Consider the following 17,436-nt stretch of genomic DNA (forward strand, 5'->3'; position numbering starts at 1 on the left):
TGATCCCTTGTTTCTAAGCTACCATAAATTTTTAGTTCTGTGATCTATTCCTCCTTGTCAAGACAAGGTCTAATATAGAATACCCCATGTTGGATGCAATATTTATGAGGTTTTTTTCAGACAGAAAGAAATACGTTATGGGAAAAACAAAAGGGACACAACGTCTGCAAACTTTCTTCTCAAAAAGTAAAGGAGTACTTGTGGCACCTTAGAGACTAACCAATTGATTTGAGCATAAACTTTCGTGAGCTACAGCTCACTTCATCGGATCCATACTGTGGAAAGTGTAGAAGATCTTTTTATACACATAAAGCATAAAAAAATACCTCCTCCCACCCCACTCTCCTGCTGGTAATAGCTTATCTAAAGTGACCACTCTCCTTACAATGTGTATGATAATCAAGGTGGGCCATTTCCAGCACAAATCCAGGGTTTAACAAGAAGTGAAGAAACAGACTGCGGAAGTGAAGAAACAGACTGATAGAGCCAGAAGAGTTCCCAGAAGTCACCTACTACAGGACAGGCCTAACAAAGAAAATAACAGAACGCCACTAGCCGTCACCTTCAGCCCCCAACTAAAACCCCTCCAACACATTATTAAGGATCTACAACCTATCCTGAAGGATGACCCAACACTCTCACAAATGTTGGGAGACAGGCCAGTCCTTGCCTACAGAAAGCCCCCCAACCTGAAGCAAATACTCAACAGCAACCACATACCACACAACAGAACCAGTAACCCAGGAACCTATCCTTGCAACAAAGCCCGTTGCCAACTGTGCCCACATATCTATTCAGGGGACACCATCATAGGGCCTAATAACATCAACCACACTATCAGAGGCTCGTTCACCTGCACATCCACCAATGTGATATATGCCATCATGTGCCAGCAATGCCCCTCTGCCATGTACATTGGTCAAACTGGACAGTCTCTACGTAAAAGAATAAATGGACACAAATCAGATGTCAAGAATTATAACATTCATAAACCAGCCGGAGAACACTTCAATCTCTCTGGTCACGCGATTACAGACATGGAAGTTGCGATATTACAACAAAAAAACTTCAAATCCAGACTCCAGCGAGAAACTGTTGAATTGGAATTCATTTGTAAATTGGATACAATTAACTTAGGCTTGAATAGAGACTGGGAGTGGCTAAATCATTATGCAAGGTAACCTATTTCCCCTTGTTTTTTCCTACTCCTCCCTCCCCCAGATGTTCTTGTTAAAACCTGGATTTGTGCTGGAAATGGCCCACCTTGATTATCATACACATTGTAAGGAGAAAGAAAAGGAGTACTTGTGGCACCTTAGAGACTAACCAATTTATTTGAGCATAAGCTTTTGTGAGCTACAGCTCACTTCATCAGATTCATACTGATGCATCTGATGAAGTGAGCTGTAGCTCACAAAAGCTTATGCTCAAATAAATTGGTTAGTCTCTAAGGTGCCACAAGTACTCCTTTTCTTTTTGCGAATACAGACTAACAGGGCTGTTACTCTGAATCCAAATATTGTGCTTCTCTCTGTTCAGACAGAAATTCACAAGCCACAACAACAACAAAATGTTTTCATTTTAGGAAAGTAGATAAATATATTTTTAATTATTGTGCTAATCTTACAAGATGGTACAAAACACTATTGTTTTAAACTACCTTGTTAACATACTGTCCTTTGCAAAAACATCCAGCTGCAATAATATGCTGTAATCAGAATGTAAAAGATCATTGGTTGCAAAGCAATACTGTAAGAGGGTAAAATACCTTGAACAAACTAACAAAACAAATATATCATGTGCAACAAATTAATCATACATTTCTAGTAAAGCCTTGCCAATTGGCTTTTGCATGAAAACCATGTGGAAATCAAATCTTGAAGTAGTTACAAAAGCTACAATTCTTCAAAGCAGATACACTTAAAAATCTATACCTTACTTCATCACTGTAAATTTGGGATTAGAGTAAATCTTTGGAAACAATACCTGTTCATGGCTATCTAAAATCTACTTTATAACAGGCAACAAAATACAGAGCCTGTTACAGAGAAAATCTGTGGAAATGAAAGATTATATAAACATCACCTTCCAGCCCAAATTAGCAGAACTAACATGACCTCAAAATCTATTAAAATATTGCCATGCATTACTGCAGCTACTTGAAAGAAAAAAAAGCTTCTTTTACCAAAAAAAGAGATTGCGGGCAGAGCAAAGGGAAGGAACCACAACCTAAAGAAAATGAGCAAACTATCGGAACTTGAACAATAACACTGACGTTATTCCAGAGACCTCATAGTACTTGCTAAAAGGCATTCCCTTACCTTTTGTTAACAGGCTTCTCGTCCGTCTCATAAGGCCTGATGAACCATTTTCCAATCCTTATGAAGTTTTTATCCATCAGGCATCTACAAAATAATTAAAACATCAATTACTTATTACAATTTAAATGTTAATTCAGTAAATTCGTAAGACATTAAATTCAATTCAAGTTCTTAGCATTCACCTTCAAAGCTCTCCACAACTCTGCCCCTTCCAATTTACCTGCTTCGGTCTCTACATATCACAATCTACCTCCTTTGTGTCACCAGTAATGCCAGTCTTGATTCTGTATTTAACTGCTTCTACACTCCCTGAACTGATCCACCATTCTCTTCTTGAAGCCCCTCTTGTACCATAATGCTTATAAGACTAACTTCATAGAAAGTCAGAGTCAGAGATAGCTGATATTTACAGAAAACGTTATATGATTATATCCCTCTCCCACTTCCTTTTTATATTACTTCTCTCATTAAACTGTAAATTCTTCAGGGTAGGGACTGTGCCTTCCCACATGTTTGGAATGTGCTTATCACAGTGTGAACACTAATGGAATACAAATAAATAGTGATGACAATTTACTAATGCATCAGTTTTCCTTCACATGACTCATGTTATTATGAATTATGGTTCTGAAACTTATGATGACATATCACTCATGAATTTAAAAGCAAATGATATTTATTGTCTAATATACAATATTGTTAGTTGCTACCAATATTTACATTTCTAACAATATAATAATTACTGTTTTGACCAATGTGCATGGCCGAAACAATGGGTCTCTCTCAACAAGACACTCTTTCTTTCCACAATGGCAGGTTTCTTCAGGAATTTTCCTAGCTCACTAAAGTAAGAACAGTTCCCTGAATTACCTGCTTTTCTCTGCTCACAACAGATGCACACTATCTCCCTACAGAATCCATAGACTGAGGCTCTTAAAGCTCAATGTAGGAAGCATGCAGTGCTCTCTAACAAATTAGAACAGTGGTCCCCAAACTTTTGGCCTCACACCCCCCCTTACCCCTATACGCCCTGCCTCCCACCCAAGCTGGGACAAGAGCAGGGCTGTGGCTCTGGGAGTTGGGGATGTGGACAGGGATAAGGGGGCTGAGGCTGGGGCCAAAGTTGGGGGCGGGGTCTGGGAGCAGAGCTGAGGCTGGCAGCTGGGACTCCAGGCGCAGAGCCCCAGGTGCAGGGCTAGCAGCTGGGACTGGGAGGGGCAGCCGGGGCTAGGAGCGGAGCTGGGTGGCACTCCCTCCCCACCCCCTATGGGGGCTGGCCCGGGCCCAAGCCACGTCCCCCTGAACGTTCTTCCATGCCCTCCTAGGGGGTCACATCCCACAGTTTAGGGACCTCTGAATTAGAAGGTTGGGAGTTCTTAGGGAACAGATCAGAAGAAGGCGTGAAATCCAGGAAAAGGGGTGGGTCCCAGAGCCCAAGCAGGAACATCTTCACTGCTATTTTTACCCCTGTAGCGCAAGCCCAAGTCTGTTGACCCAGGCTCTGAGATTTGCTGCTTCAGGTTTGGTTTGGTTGTTTTTTGCAGTGTAGATGTACCCTAAGGGACTATATACAGTACAGTTGAAACCATGCCAGTAACAACGGTTTCTTATTAGCACAGTTTTCCCAATCGGTGTGTATATGTTTTCTTCCTCCTCCTCCTCCTCCTCGGAACCCTGCTAATTTATCACCATGTCCCTAGGAGTCTATGCAGCTTTATTATACTGTTCAAACACGGTTTGCAGGGGGAAGAAACAAAGTCCCTCGACACATTGGCCAAAGGAAATGTGATAGAAATCTGCTATCAATATTTATTTTTAAAGGAAGAAAACATATCTTTTCAGGTGAGATCTGAAAAATGGTTATGCCTTTTCAGAAGAGATTTGTCTAAACACAACTGTTGCTAGCAGAGTTTAAACTACAGTATGGAGAAGGCTTAAGGACAAGAGAAGTTTTGAGAACAAATATGACTCTCCCAACCTCCAAGCAAGAAGCAGATGGGTTTCCCCAATTCACTCCATAGCTAACCCATGTTTTATTTGCTAGATGGAAAATCTGGTCTTATACTCTCCTTCACTTTAAGTTTTTCACTAATTTTCTTCTACAATGGTGGCTAAAGAGTACCCAAACTACATATTACTCCTGGGGAATTCTGTGCCCCTGTGGCGGCATGGAATTAATATCTTCTGCAGATTTCTTGGCTCCCCCACAGCAAAATGGGGGAGCCAAGAAATCTGTGGGGAACACACGCCCCTTTCCTGTCAGCCCAGGTGCATCTGCTGGGAGCAGCGGGCAGCAGGGAGCAGATCATCACAGGGAGGGAGGTGAGAGGCTGTGCGTGCCTCCCTGGAGAGACCTTACGGGTGTGGGGCTGGGCCCACGCCTCTGTGTGAACAAGAGAGACACACACACACACACACACAGACACACTGTCCCTCTGGCTCGTTGTTGCTGCATCCTGGGCTTAGAGGCGTGGGGCTGTGTGAAGCAGCCTCTACTATCCCTGAGGCAGAGCAGAAAAGTAACAACTAAGGGCATGTCTTTACTAGCAATGTTAAAGCGCTGCCGCGGCAGCACTTTAACGTGGCTGTGTAGTTGCAGCACCAGTGCTGGGAGAGTGCCCAGTGCTATAAAAAAACCCACCTCCATGAGGGGAGTAGCTACCAGCACTGTCTACACTGCCACGTTACAGCGCTGAAACTTGCAGCGCTCAGGGGGTGTTTTTTCACATCCCGGAGCAAGAAAGTTGCAGCGCTGTAAATCGGCAGTGTAGACCAGGCCTAAGAAGGCAGGCTGCTAATGTTCCCACTGTTATTTAATTCTTCCCATTCTTAATCAATTAAGGCTCCTTTACCTTGCCAGAGTGGTGTAAAGGAGCCTTGTTGTAAATCACAGACCTTCCTAGCTGAGGATTCGGTAACTATGTGCTTTCTTGCTTTTTTTCCTGTGCCAGAGAAGCACAATGGGGTTAGATTACAGCTCAGAGTCTATTTTACTTATCCACTTAAAAAAAAATGAAGGACAATGATTAGGAAGACTGTATGACTTTCATGTGTGAAAGTCTGAGCAATTTAAAGCGACATTCTACTTTACAGAACACCAAACACCAAAATAAAAGTAATGTAGTTTAAATAAAAATCCAGGATTGTAACTGGAATGCAGGGTACTGGTTACCAAGTATTTGTAACTTAACTTTCATGTCTTTAGGAAATGCTGAACAGTTATGGATTTTTTTTTCTGTACAGTAGTTTAAATAAATTACCAAAATAAATGAAACTGAAAATAAATTACCAAAATAAATGAAATGATTATATTGCTTTATTTTGACAAATTAAATACACAGAAATTTGCAATTTTTGGCGCAGAATTTTGCATTATTTTTTTTTTGGTGCAGAATTCCCCCAAAAGTAACATACTGTTCCTCCAGTGCATCTAACATGGGCTCATGCAATACTACCATATGAGAATACACTCTGCACAGCCTCCATGGCACAAAGGAACAACCAAGGCAAACAGAGAATAGCAGAAAATCTAAAATAAGTGTCTGAGCAAATAGTTAGCGACTCTAGGCTGCATAATACATAAGCAAAAGGAGGCAGCTGAAGCACAGACAATTAATTTAGAATAGCTGCGTGATCCATAAGCCAAAAGTGTATCTTTAGGGTTCTACTTGGAGAACATACTGACAACAGTTCCTTCCTTCTCTTTTAAACCAAAGAGACTGCAGCTCAAGCACTGTGACATGGGGAGATGGGCTGCTTCACAAATAGGCAGATATCAGGTCGATATCAACACCTTAAATTTAACATGGCAACTAATCAAGCACAGACCGCAAAGCATTTCTGTCATGCTTATGGCAAAAACTGTACACTTAAGCCAGGGTTTATGCTAGAGAAGTTTTGCTGGTATAGCTATGCATGTACATCCCCATTTCACCCAAATGAACTACTGCTGTTGAAGGCTTTCTAGTGTGTGGAAGAGATTGGGACATGCATGAGAATTAGCTCGATGGAGCTCAATCCATACAAATGGAGGTAATGCTGGTACAATGGGGCGGGCAAAGAGAAGATATGATGAGGATTATATGCCTCCTCCTGTGTTCGAGGATATGTGTCCACCATTTATTATACAGATTTGCAGTTTGGACATACTGTTAATGGGACTGAAGATCTGATCCCTAGAATCCAAAGGATTCTATACAGGGTCAAAACTTGGACAATACCCCCATAATTCCCATAAAAAAATTAGACCTTTTCCTTTTATACAATCAGAATTTTTTTTATTTCATTCTCCTAACAGAAAATTTACAGATTTATTTCCATTGGGTTCCTGCCCCCCAGGAAATAATTGTGGTCCAAGCAACGAGACTTCATATGCCAAAATTCAGACTGAGAGAGACAAGGTAGATGAGACGATATCTTCTATTAGACCACCATCTACTGGTGCTGAAGAAGAGCTCTGTGTAGCTCAAAAGTTTGTACCTTCCATCAGTAGACTGGTCCAATAGAAGATATGACCTTACCTACCTTGTCTCTCTCATATGCTGGGACCAACATGGCTACAACAACACTGCAAACAAAATTCAGATTGGAGAGATTATTTTTTAAAGAGTTGAAATATAAAAGTATAGAAACAATGTCTGGTCTGACAGTCCTTTAGTAAAGCAGCACTAGATGGTCATTTTGAGGAGGAGACCTTACATCAGAGGAGGGCAAACTTTTTGGCCCGAGGGCCACATCTGGGTGGAAAAATTGCATGCAGGGCCATGAATGTAGGGTTGGGGCAGGAGGTTGGGGTGCAGTAGGGAGTGTGGGATGAGGGAGGGGGTGTGGTGTGCAGTAAGGGGCTCAGGGCAGAGGGTTGGGGTGCAGGGAGGGGTGTGGAGTGCAGGAGGGGGCTCAGGGCAGGGAGTTGGGGTGCAGAAGAGGTTCAGGTTGTGGACTCCGGCTCGGCGCTGCTTACCTGGAGCAGCTCTGGGGTGGCAGTGGTGCTCAGTGGGGCTAAGGCAGGCTCCCTGACTGCCCTGCCCCAATGCCACTCCTGGAAGCAGCCGGCACCACGTCCCTGAGGCCCCTAGGGGAGTGGGGGGACAGAGGGCTCCGCGCGCTGCCCTCCTCTGCAGGTTCCTCCCCCGAAGCTCCCACTGGCCACAATTCCCCGAAGCTCCCATTGGCCGTAGTTTGCCCACCCCGCCTTACATCCTACCACGTGAAAGACCCATAGATTAAAGACTCCCGAAGTAAAAACTGACAATAAATTATCCTAGCATTGAAAGAGCAGTTATAAAGTACAGTAACTCCTCGCTTAACGTTGTAGTTATGTTCTTGAAAAATGCGACTTTAAGCAATAGCGAAGGGCAACAAAAATGATTAGGGGTCTGGAACACATGAGTTATGAGGAGAGGCTGAGGGAGCTGGGATTGTTTAGCCTGCAGAAGAGAAGAATGAGGGGGGATTTGATAGCTGCTTTCAACTACCTGAAAGGGGGTTCCAAAGAGGATGGATCTAGACTGTTCTCAATGGTATCAGATGACAGAACGAGGAGTAATGGTCTCAAGCTGCAGTGGGGGAGGTTTAGATTGGATATTAGGAAAAACTTTTTCACTAAGAGGGTGGTGAAACACTGGAATGCGTTACCTAGGGAGGTGGTAGAATCTCCTTCCTTAGAGGTTTTTAAGGTCAGGCTTGACAAAGCCCTGGCTGGGATGATTTAACTGGGAATTGGTCCTGCTTCGAGCAGGGGGTTGGACTAGATGACCTTCTGGGGTCCCTTCCAACCCTTATATTCTATGATTCTATGAAAACGATGTTAAGCTAATCCAATTTCCCCATAAGAACTAATGTAAATAGGAGAGGTTAGGTTCCAGGGAAATTTTTTTCACCAGCCAAAAGTATATATACTCACACACAGTATAAGTTTTAAACAATTTAATAGTGGTACACAGCACTGACGATTGTGAAGCTTGGTTGAGGTGGTGAAGTCAGAGGGTGGGATATTTCCCAGGGAATGCCTTACTGCTAAATGATGAACTAGCAATTAGCTGAGCCCTCAAGGGTTAACACATTGTTGTTAATATAGCCTCAGACTCTACAAGGCAGCACAAGTGGAGGGAAGGGAGACAGCATGGCAGACAGAGACACACACCATGTGTGAGAGAGAGAGCTGCGCATTGCCCCTTTAAGTACGCTGACCGCGCTCTAAGTACACTGCCTTTTTAAATAGATCAGCAAGTTGAGACAGCAGCTCCTGACAGCAAGCTCCATCTATCCTGAGCCCTGTCATGTCCCCCCCTGCTCTATGGAGATGGGGTAAGCAGGGTGCAGGAGCAGGGGGGGGCCCTGATATTAGCCATCCTCTTCCTACCCCCTTTGCACAGCAAGCAGGAGACTCCGGAGAGCAGCTCGAAGGCAGAGGGCAGGAGTAGCACATGGCAATGGGGGGAAGGACTGCTGAACTGCAGGCAATTGATAGCCTGCTGGGCGGCTGCCGCACAGGGAACTTAGGGGAGTGGGGAACAGTTAGGGGGGCTGCCGGTCCACCCTGGTTGTAAGCCCCCACCAGCTAGCTCCAACAGGCTGCTCTTCCTGAAAGCAGTGGACAAAGCAGGTGACTACCAAAAGACGTTATAAGGGAGCATTGTGCAACTTTAAACAAGCATGTTCTCTAATTCAGTGGTCTCCAAACTTTTTGGCTCGTGCACCCCCAGGATGAAGAGCGGAAGATCTGCCGCACACGTGGCACCGCCGCCGGAGGAATACCAGAAGACCTGCCGTAGATGCGCCGCCAACGGAAGAAGAATGGAAGACTCACCGCAGGCGGGCCGCTGGAGGGGAACACCAGCCATGGACGTGCAGAGCTGCCGCCGAAGAAAAAAAACGGCGGAGTGCCATCCGGCGGTGCTCTTGCTGCCGCGCACCCCCTGGGATCATCTCACACACCCCCTGGGGTGCACGCACCCCAGTTTGGAGACCACTGCGGGATCAGCAACATAACAATGAAACAACGTTAAATGGGAAAACTTTAAGTGAGGAGTTACTGTATCAATAAACTGTAAATAAATAAATAAATAAAATGTATTTTAAGGTCTTCTGAGGGGGAAAAAAGTCCCAAGAGGAGTCATTACAGTTTCAGTTGAAGAAAATGATTTCACTGATTCTGTCAATTAATTCAAAAGAAGTTACACTTTTTAAATCAATTTCTCATACATTAACTTATACTAACAAGTTACAGACTATGTAAAAATATCAGTAGGAGTCAGATTTAAAACTTAGAGAATCCAATTTAGCTTCTTAGTTAACTAATGAAGTTGTGCTAGATATTGCAAGTTGCCTTAAAACAGTGCAGGATCCTACACATTATCATATTAGCTGTTATCCACAGACAAAACAGAACTAGTGGGGGGTACAATGAAAAGTTTTACATTTGAATTTTCTAGCTCTTGTCTGAACAGAATCCAGTTCTATGTGTAAAATTATTATAAGCAGAATGATGAAATACAAAATGCCAATTGAAAAAATTCTTAGTTCAGTTCTATTTATATATCTTGTCAATCAACGGACTCTGAACTGGCTAACTAGCACTAGTAATTGTATAGTAACTGGAGGGCTGAATGCATGCATGCCAACACTACCTCAAGAGCATATGAAAATGAAATTAGTATTAGATCTACTACACGGAAGAAAAAAATAACTAAATGACAGATAAGAACATTTTCTCGCAAGTCACTCCCTGGAAGAAATTTAAATATTCTGCACGACCACATGCTGCAAAATTACTATAACATCAATCAATACGGGAAACAAAATGGAATGATTTTATTCTGTATTAAATTAACTTTTTGTGTTGAAAATTCTGAAGTGTCTGCAGTAAAATTAAAGATCCACAGAGGTGCATCAGTGAACAGCTACTAACATTTTTAATGTATGAATTTTAATAAATGGAACAGAACAAATTAATCACCTAGCCTGGCACGTAGAAAAGAGAGTTTTTGGGAAGATTGGGATAAGAGGGAAAGGCAGAAAGTAAAGCCTTCCCTACATTAGGGAATTTTTACAAATAGTTCCTGCTGTTGCTAACAACAGTTCAGCCACATCTGTGTTAGTACCATTAGGAGCCCAAGTGTGGACAGCTCTCTTGCTCTGGCAACTATTTTCAGCAGTGTGTCAATTAAACTTGCTCAGAGCAAGTCTAATTAACATACTGACAAAAACAGCTGAGAGTGCAGGAGAACTGCCTGCATTAGGATTCCACACTGCCAACAGCTGTGCAACTGAACTGATGCAGACATTTTTGTCAAACTTCTCTAGTATAGACAAGACTTAATATGGTAGCTATAACACTATCATGTAACTTATTAAAGGGACATTGTCAAATTAAAAGTCAAGCTTCCAGTATTGCCAACTTCAAAATATCAAAAATCATGAGTCAGACACCCCCATGAGATTGGCCCAAAAATCATGACTTTCTTAAAAAAAGATTATATTCTGTTTTTCAGGTCAGACTCTTGATTTTTGAACAGCCCATCCCCAGGGTGTGTGCATGTGACTATTAGTGTTGCCCACTCTCCCACATACCCGATAAGGTGATTTTTGGGCCCTGCTGCAGGAGCTCTCATCCCCACATTTGCCTGGCTCCTGCCCAGCAATTAAGCCTTTTCTCCAGCCCCCCATCAGTTCTGTCCCTGTTCAACCCTCCTCAATTCAGCCCCCACTCAGTTCAGCCCCATCAATTCAACCCCCACACTGCATCGACCCCCACTGCCCTCAGTTCACCCTCCCAGTACTTACCCCATCCGTTCAGAATCCACCATCAATATAGTCCCCCCATCCCATCAGCGCTCACCCTCCTCACTTCAGCCTCTTTGTAGTCCCCAGCCTCACCTCTGCTTAGGGGTTCTTCACCCTCTCCTACTTCCCAGGCTGGCAGGGGAGCAACCGCCCAGGACTGACAGCTGGAACCAGGGCCGGATTTACACCTTATGCCCTCCTAGGCACAGCATCTTCAGCGTCCCCCTCCCCCACCAACAGCTGACCTTCACGTTGCACACAGTATGAGAGAGGTAAGGCACCCCTAGAATGCTGATGCCCCTAGCATTATGCCTACTGTGCCTCACTGGAAATCCAGCCCTGGCTGGAACTCCGGCCACGCCTGGGCTAGCTGACAGGATTTCTCAATAAAATTAAGCCTCACTTTTAGAGCTCTCAAATTTCAGATTTTTCCCCCCCAAGTTGATTCAATTGCTTATTTGAGGGTTGGCTCTCCCCTTTTTCATATCTCAGATGAAGTTTCTCTACCCTATTGGGGAGTAACCATGCTGTCTCTTTCCCCCACTTGTTAGTTTGATAGCTTTATTTATCTGATATGTAAATGAATTCTCATTGTCTTTTTAAGTACTTTGGAATCAACTGCCTGGTGGAGAAACCACATTCCTTTGTTTAGGATGGGGTAACTCCTGTTGGACTAGAAACACATTTGTGCCAGGGCTGAAAAAAATAATCCTACATTTGAGAATTCAAAGGCACGATCATGAATGAGGCCTAAATTTACTCAGAAATCGTGACTCTTGTGATCAATTCGTGAGAGTTGGCATTCCAACTGAAAATATTTTACCTATAAACGTTACAAGTAACACCTAAAATTGTAATTTTAGTGTAATTGAATGAGATTGGGGAAAAAAAGCTCTCCTCCTCCCTGAGCCCCAAATATGCTGATACAAATTTCTGTAAACTGTGAAAAGTATACTCCATTTCTCTGTTTTTCCTGCATAGTGAGTTTCCTTTGTTCTTTGCAAGGGTCCTTCACATGATAACACAGAACAGAAAAAAAAATATTTTAAAAATAGGAGCCTGTAGTTGTAAAGCCACAAAAAATGGCAGATGGAGAAGTCAATAAAGTATTTAAAACCCCATAACTGTTTTTCAAGTTGATTAGATTTCCTTCAAAAAAATTTCAGCTACAGTAATCCTAGGTATTACTTACAATGACAGATTAAAAAAAATATCAGGCAAATGTGTATTTTCTTTTTCAAATTCAAACCACACCTTTAATTTTGGACTGCTATCACATCTCTGTAACACAGGACCTAATTTATGGGAAAGTCTCAGATACTAATCTGAGAGTATGTCTAACCTAGAAATGCTGCAGCTGCGCCACTATAGGGCTGTAGTGTAGGCATTACACCCGCCAAGATTTGCCTGTTGACGTAGCACTCTCTACACTAGGGCTCTAGCAAGGTCAACCTAACTTTCAAGTGTAATCCAGCCTTAAGTGTACCCAAGCAGTAGAGCTTTATTTTAGTGGCTTTATAACAGAAGCAAATCACTAACATTACACGGGGAAAAATTGTTTCGGCCCTTATCCTGCAAACACTTACACACAGGCTAAACTTTTCTTCCACATGAAGTTAAGCAAGTGCATAAATATTTGCAGGACTGAGATCTAACACAGGCATTTTTAGACAAATAAGTAGCCACAGGCAGTTTTAAAGTGACAACAGGTCAAACTGTGGCCAAAATTTAGGTTTTATATTAAAAAGACAGGTGGGAGAGATTTCCCCTTTTAATTCCAATAGAACAGGTTATTGTTTTTTAAAAGGAAATAAATATTCTCCTGTAGTGTTAACAATTCAAATATAGCAATGCTGGGCAAGAGCATGAGAAATTGACTAGAAACTGATTAGAAATAGAAATGAAACTAATTTGTCTATTTTCATTGTCCAGGTATAGAGAAGTAAAAAAAAAAGAAGTAAGGTACATCTTAAGAAGTAAACAAATAGCACAAACAATTAAAAGTTAATTGGGTTTTTTATTGTTTTAAATGCCGTGTATTATTATATCACAAGTAATGAAAAAAGTCCTTTCAATTTAGCAGAGGACCATGGAAATTCAGTAGTTTGTATGCCAGTCCACAAATCAAGGGAAGATTGATCTGTACTGTTCTAGAGAAATGAAAGCAGCAGCAATGAGATGGGGAAGAAAAGCAAAGACGAAGTGTTTGTTTGAACTTCTAAATATTGCTAGCTACAATAATGGACCATGGTTGTATTGCTACTGCTGGCACAAAATGATTCCTTCCCCCCCTGCCCCAAGCATGGCTTCTTTTACATATACTACAGCTGTGTAAGGAGGTTCCTGTGAAACCGAAATAAAGCTGAAAGTGATGTGAGGATAAACTTGAACAAAGTCAAGTACTTTACTGTTTGGATTCATGAGGTTTTTTTGCATGTCTTTTAATGACTTGGGGAGCCATTTATGGGGCCAAAGTAATGTAATATCAGGTCATCTCTTGGTATTTCCATTATCTAGGTACTAAAATACCACAAGACGACCAGATCTGGAATTTTTCAGACCCTTAAAGATCTTTCTGAATCATTTTAAAGCACATAAAAGATAACCAAAAGTAAAAATAACTCAAAATACCAACACAAATACTACACACACCCTGCACATAACTCTCTCATATATCACGTTTCTACAGCTAAACCTGAAGAACAGCTCTGTGTAAGCTTAAAAGCTCATCTCCCTCACCAACAGAAGTTGGTCTAATAAAAGTTATTACCTCACCCATCCTCTCTCTCTACAGCTAAATTGTTTTGTTGTGTTTTGATGTGGCTTATCTGCTGTGAAATATACTGGGTCAGATTTAAAGAGCTGGATTTTGACAGAAATACAATATAACATACAAATACTTAGGCTTGATTTACACCTAAAACTAGGTCAACCTAGGTCATCAGTCAGGGCTGTGAAAAATTCACACCCCTGAGATACGTAGTTAAGCCAACATAAGCCCCAGGATAGACTCCACTAGGCCAACGGAAGACCTAGATACCGTGTCTTGGGTGGGGCAGATTTACTACAACATCAGAAACACCCTTCCCATCACTGTACCAATGTCTACACTGCAGCAGTGCAGCTATGCTACTGTAGCGCTTGTAGTGTAGCCATACCCTTATAGTTCTTGCTTTCTTAATGTTGAAAGATTTAGACGTTCCAGGTTTCTACAGTATTAGGTAAATCCTGCCCCACACAGGTGTGGAGGTTCCCAGATGCATCAGAGCTGGCCTGGTTCCACTGTGAAGAGGGCAGATTTTCAAAAATGCAGGTTCACAGGGGTTCTCTGTTTCACACTTGGTCTCTCTTTAAGGAAGAGCAGGAGACAGGACAAGTAATTCCACCAGCCATTCCCACCTTTTTCCCCTCTCACAGTTGTACAGGCAGTAGGATCAAATAGCAAAGACTGAAGTAGTGGTCAGACAGTGGATCCACTGTCATTCTTAGCCCTAAACTGAGGATGCTTGCCCATGCACAGTTCCCTAGTGCTCAGCTCAGTTCTCAAGACAGGTTTGGCCCCCAAAAGAGATGTTTTAGGATAAGGATTTTTGCAAATTTTTCTAAATGGTTCCTTAACATCCTTAGTGTAGCTTTATGTAGCTGAATGAAACACCTGAATGGAAAACACTTTCTCTTACCTTTCCAGCAGGTTGTGGATTGCTTTGAAGAGCAATGTCCTACACTCATAGGAAAGCCCATTCTCCCACAGTCCTTCCTCCACCACTGTAAAAATATGCAAAATGTCAGAATGTTATCCATGTTGGGGGAGGTTTAGACTATTCAAACAAACATATTACTCCAGCAATCAGAATTTTTAAAGAGTAGTTCATTTCTTGAAACTATATGCATTACCATATACATTAATAAACATAGCTTAGGTTCAATCTTTATAGCTTTGTAGATACTGACAGAAAATAAGAAGTTAGGGAAAATGTATTAACCAAATATTTATAAACAATATATAACTAATATTACAGCATGAATCTTTATTTCTCTTTGGCATCGTTGTTTCATACCTTCTTCAAACATGTCCAGACAGAGAGAGTGTCCCTGGAACAAATGGTTATGGAGTATGCATCTTAGCAGTTACAATTATGTCAGTAAACTCAGGTTAATTACCAATCAATTTACTTAAATTATCAAAAAAATTGTCTTATTCTACAATTCACCCCTGCTTTACTTGCTTCAATACTTTGTGCTATAGCACCGACACTACTAAGTACACAATCAAATGATAAAACATAACTAGACTGTCACACTGCAGTCACAAAATGAAGACACTGATGCCATCACCCATACATAAGGCACAGTAGGAAACAGGTCTCTCTATTCTGTTTTCTGTCCTAGCAAGGTAATCAAGCAATGTTGAAGATTTTGTGTGTCTCCTACAGGTCTTTGGCAGCTTAAAAGATTTTCAGTTCCCCTTTAATGGAGTTGATACATTCTCACATGGATTTGTTTTCCCACATTCTTCTCTTTAGAAATGAAATATTACCAGACATCTTGTTTTTAATTCCAAAAATTAAACTGAAATTACAGAGATTAAATAATGCATCTGTACATTATAGAAATTTCCCCATCAGCTAGATATGTTTTGTAGCATTAAGATGCAGAAGCTTTGCAGCTGCAGGCTTATTTGTATATCTGTGCCCAAATGGTTTACCCTTGTAAAAAAAAATACAAAGGATTTTAATATACAACTGCCATTTGTGTAAAATCTAATTTTCATTCTTTGAAAGTGACTAAAAGGTCACCAATGAGTAATAACTGCCTGCTAGAGAATAAGCACTGGCTAATTTGCTTTAAACTCTACCATTGTTCTAAGCCCTATTTAACAGCAATATACTCTGCAGACCTGTTTTGATGTACAGGCAGATTTAAAACCCACAGCTGATTAATAAATTAACGATTTTATATTTCTGAGAAATGTACTTTTTAGGTCCTTGTGGTTGTGGACACTGTGGTTTAGGACACCAAGATTGTCAGTGAAGCTCTCAGGGCAGACAGAGAAGCCTTAAAGTCCTTTGTGATGGCGTCCACAATGTTCCTTTCTGGACAGTATTTTGGGAAGAAATCATCCTCAACAGGAATTGCATGTCCTTTGCCAGGATGCCACGATTGCATCAACCTTAGGAAGGTAGAATCTCTGAATTGTCACACTCCGTGAATTCAGGGCTGCCAAACGAGACCTTCTTCAACAGGAGTTTCTCAGTTTTCTATTAAGACTCACATGAAGTAAAAATGTAGAAGAATGGTTGTTTTGAAAGGGAGATATCTACACCTCCATTTGATTTGCTCTTTCACTCACTGGCTGGATCTTGATAGTAAATACCACATACCTCCCCCTAAAATTTCAAAACACATCAAGGAAAAAACCTCTCCAGCGTCTCCAGATCAGGGTTAAAAAATTCCAAAGTCCAGGGCCCCCATTCTTCGGGAACAGAAGCTCAAAGAAAATGAGGATCTGTTTGTTTGTTTTTTCCCTCCCTCCCTCCTTTTCTTTGAGCCCTTTTTGACTATTTTTCTTTTCTTTTGAGTTTTAGACACAGGTTTCTCATTTTAGTTAGAGCTCCCTTTTAGGTTTTGGAGAGGAAGCATCTTATAGAGCCATCTACTCCTTATCCTCTGACATGCAATAGGGAAAGAAATTTAATAGGGAAAAATACATTCCTGTAAGAACGAGCATCCTCTTATGGGGAAGAGGAGTTAGAAAATATGACAAACGCCTTTCCATATGGCTATTACCTACTTTAAATGGAGTTCTTCAAGATGTGGGTGGGTGGACAGATATTCCACTTCTGGGACGCATGCACCTCATATGCTCAAGGTCATAATCTTTTGGCCAGCAGTGTCTGTTGGGACCGCACATGCTCCCTGAATGTCCTCGTGCTCCCAAAGCAAGGGCATATAAGGCAGACTGACTCAGCCACCACTCAGATCCTTCTCAACCGCAGAATCCCAAAGTTATAGGACTCTGGAGAAAAGGAGAAGGAGGGTGCACTATGGAATCACAGATATGGACAACACATCTTGAAGAACTCTCCTTTCTTCTTCAAATGCTTGTCCAATATATATTTCACTCTTGGTGTATCACAAGATCCAATCTGAGGAGATGGGAACTCAGAGCATAAGTAAACTTAGAAGTCTGAACATTCATATATACCTTATATGTGACCCCAGAAGTAAATGGGATCAGAATTTGGCTTGATGTTTCAATTCGCAGAAAATTCTTAAAGGGAAGATATATTTATCAAATCTGGCCCACCAAAAGTGACTTTAAATAAACAAA

At 41.7% G+C, this 17,436-nt stretch overlaps 1 protein-coding gene across 2 annotated transcripts in view; it reads right to left on the reverse strand.

Moving 5' to 3' along the window:
* Positions 1-17,436, reverse strand: part of MED13L (mediator complex subunit 13L) — a 452,622-nt gene that overhangs the window by 227,839 nt on the left and 207,347 nt on the right. The window contains exons 3-4 of one of the 2 annotated variants that reach the window (XM_048821992.2): positions 14,786-14,870; positions 2,322-2,405 (exon numbers count right to left, since the gene is read on the reverse strand). The exons of the other annotated variant lie outside the window; for it this stretch is intronic. Coding sequence (XP_048677949.1) covers positions 2,322-2,405; positions 14,786-14,870 — 169 coding nt within the window. The remainder of the gene's footprint in view (positions 1-2,321; positions 2,406-14,785; positions 14,871-17,436) is intronic. 2 annotated transcript variants of the gene reach the window in all.

The sequence above is a fragment of the Caretta caretta genome, chromosome 15, assembly GCF_965140235.1.
Source record: "Caretta caretta isolate rCarCar2 chromosome 15, rCarCar1.hap1, whole genome shotgun sequence".
NCBI classification, from domain to species: Eukaryota; Metazoa; Chordata; order Testudines; family Cheloniidae; genus Caretta; species Caretta caretta.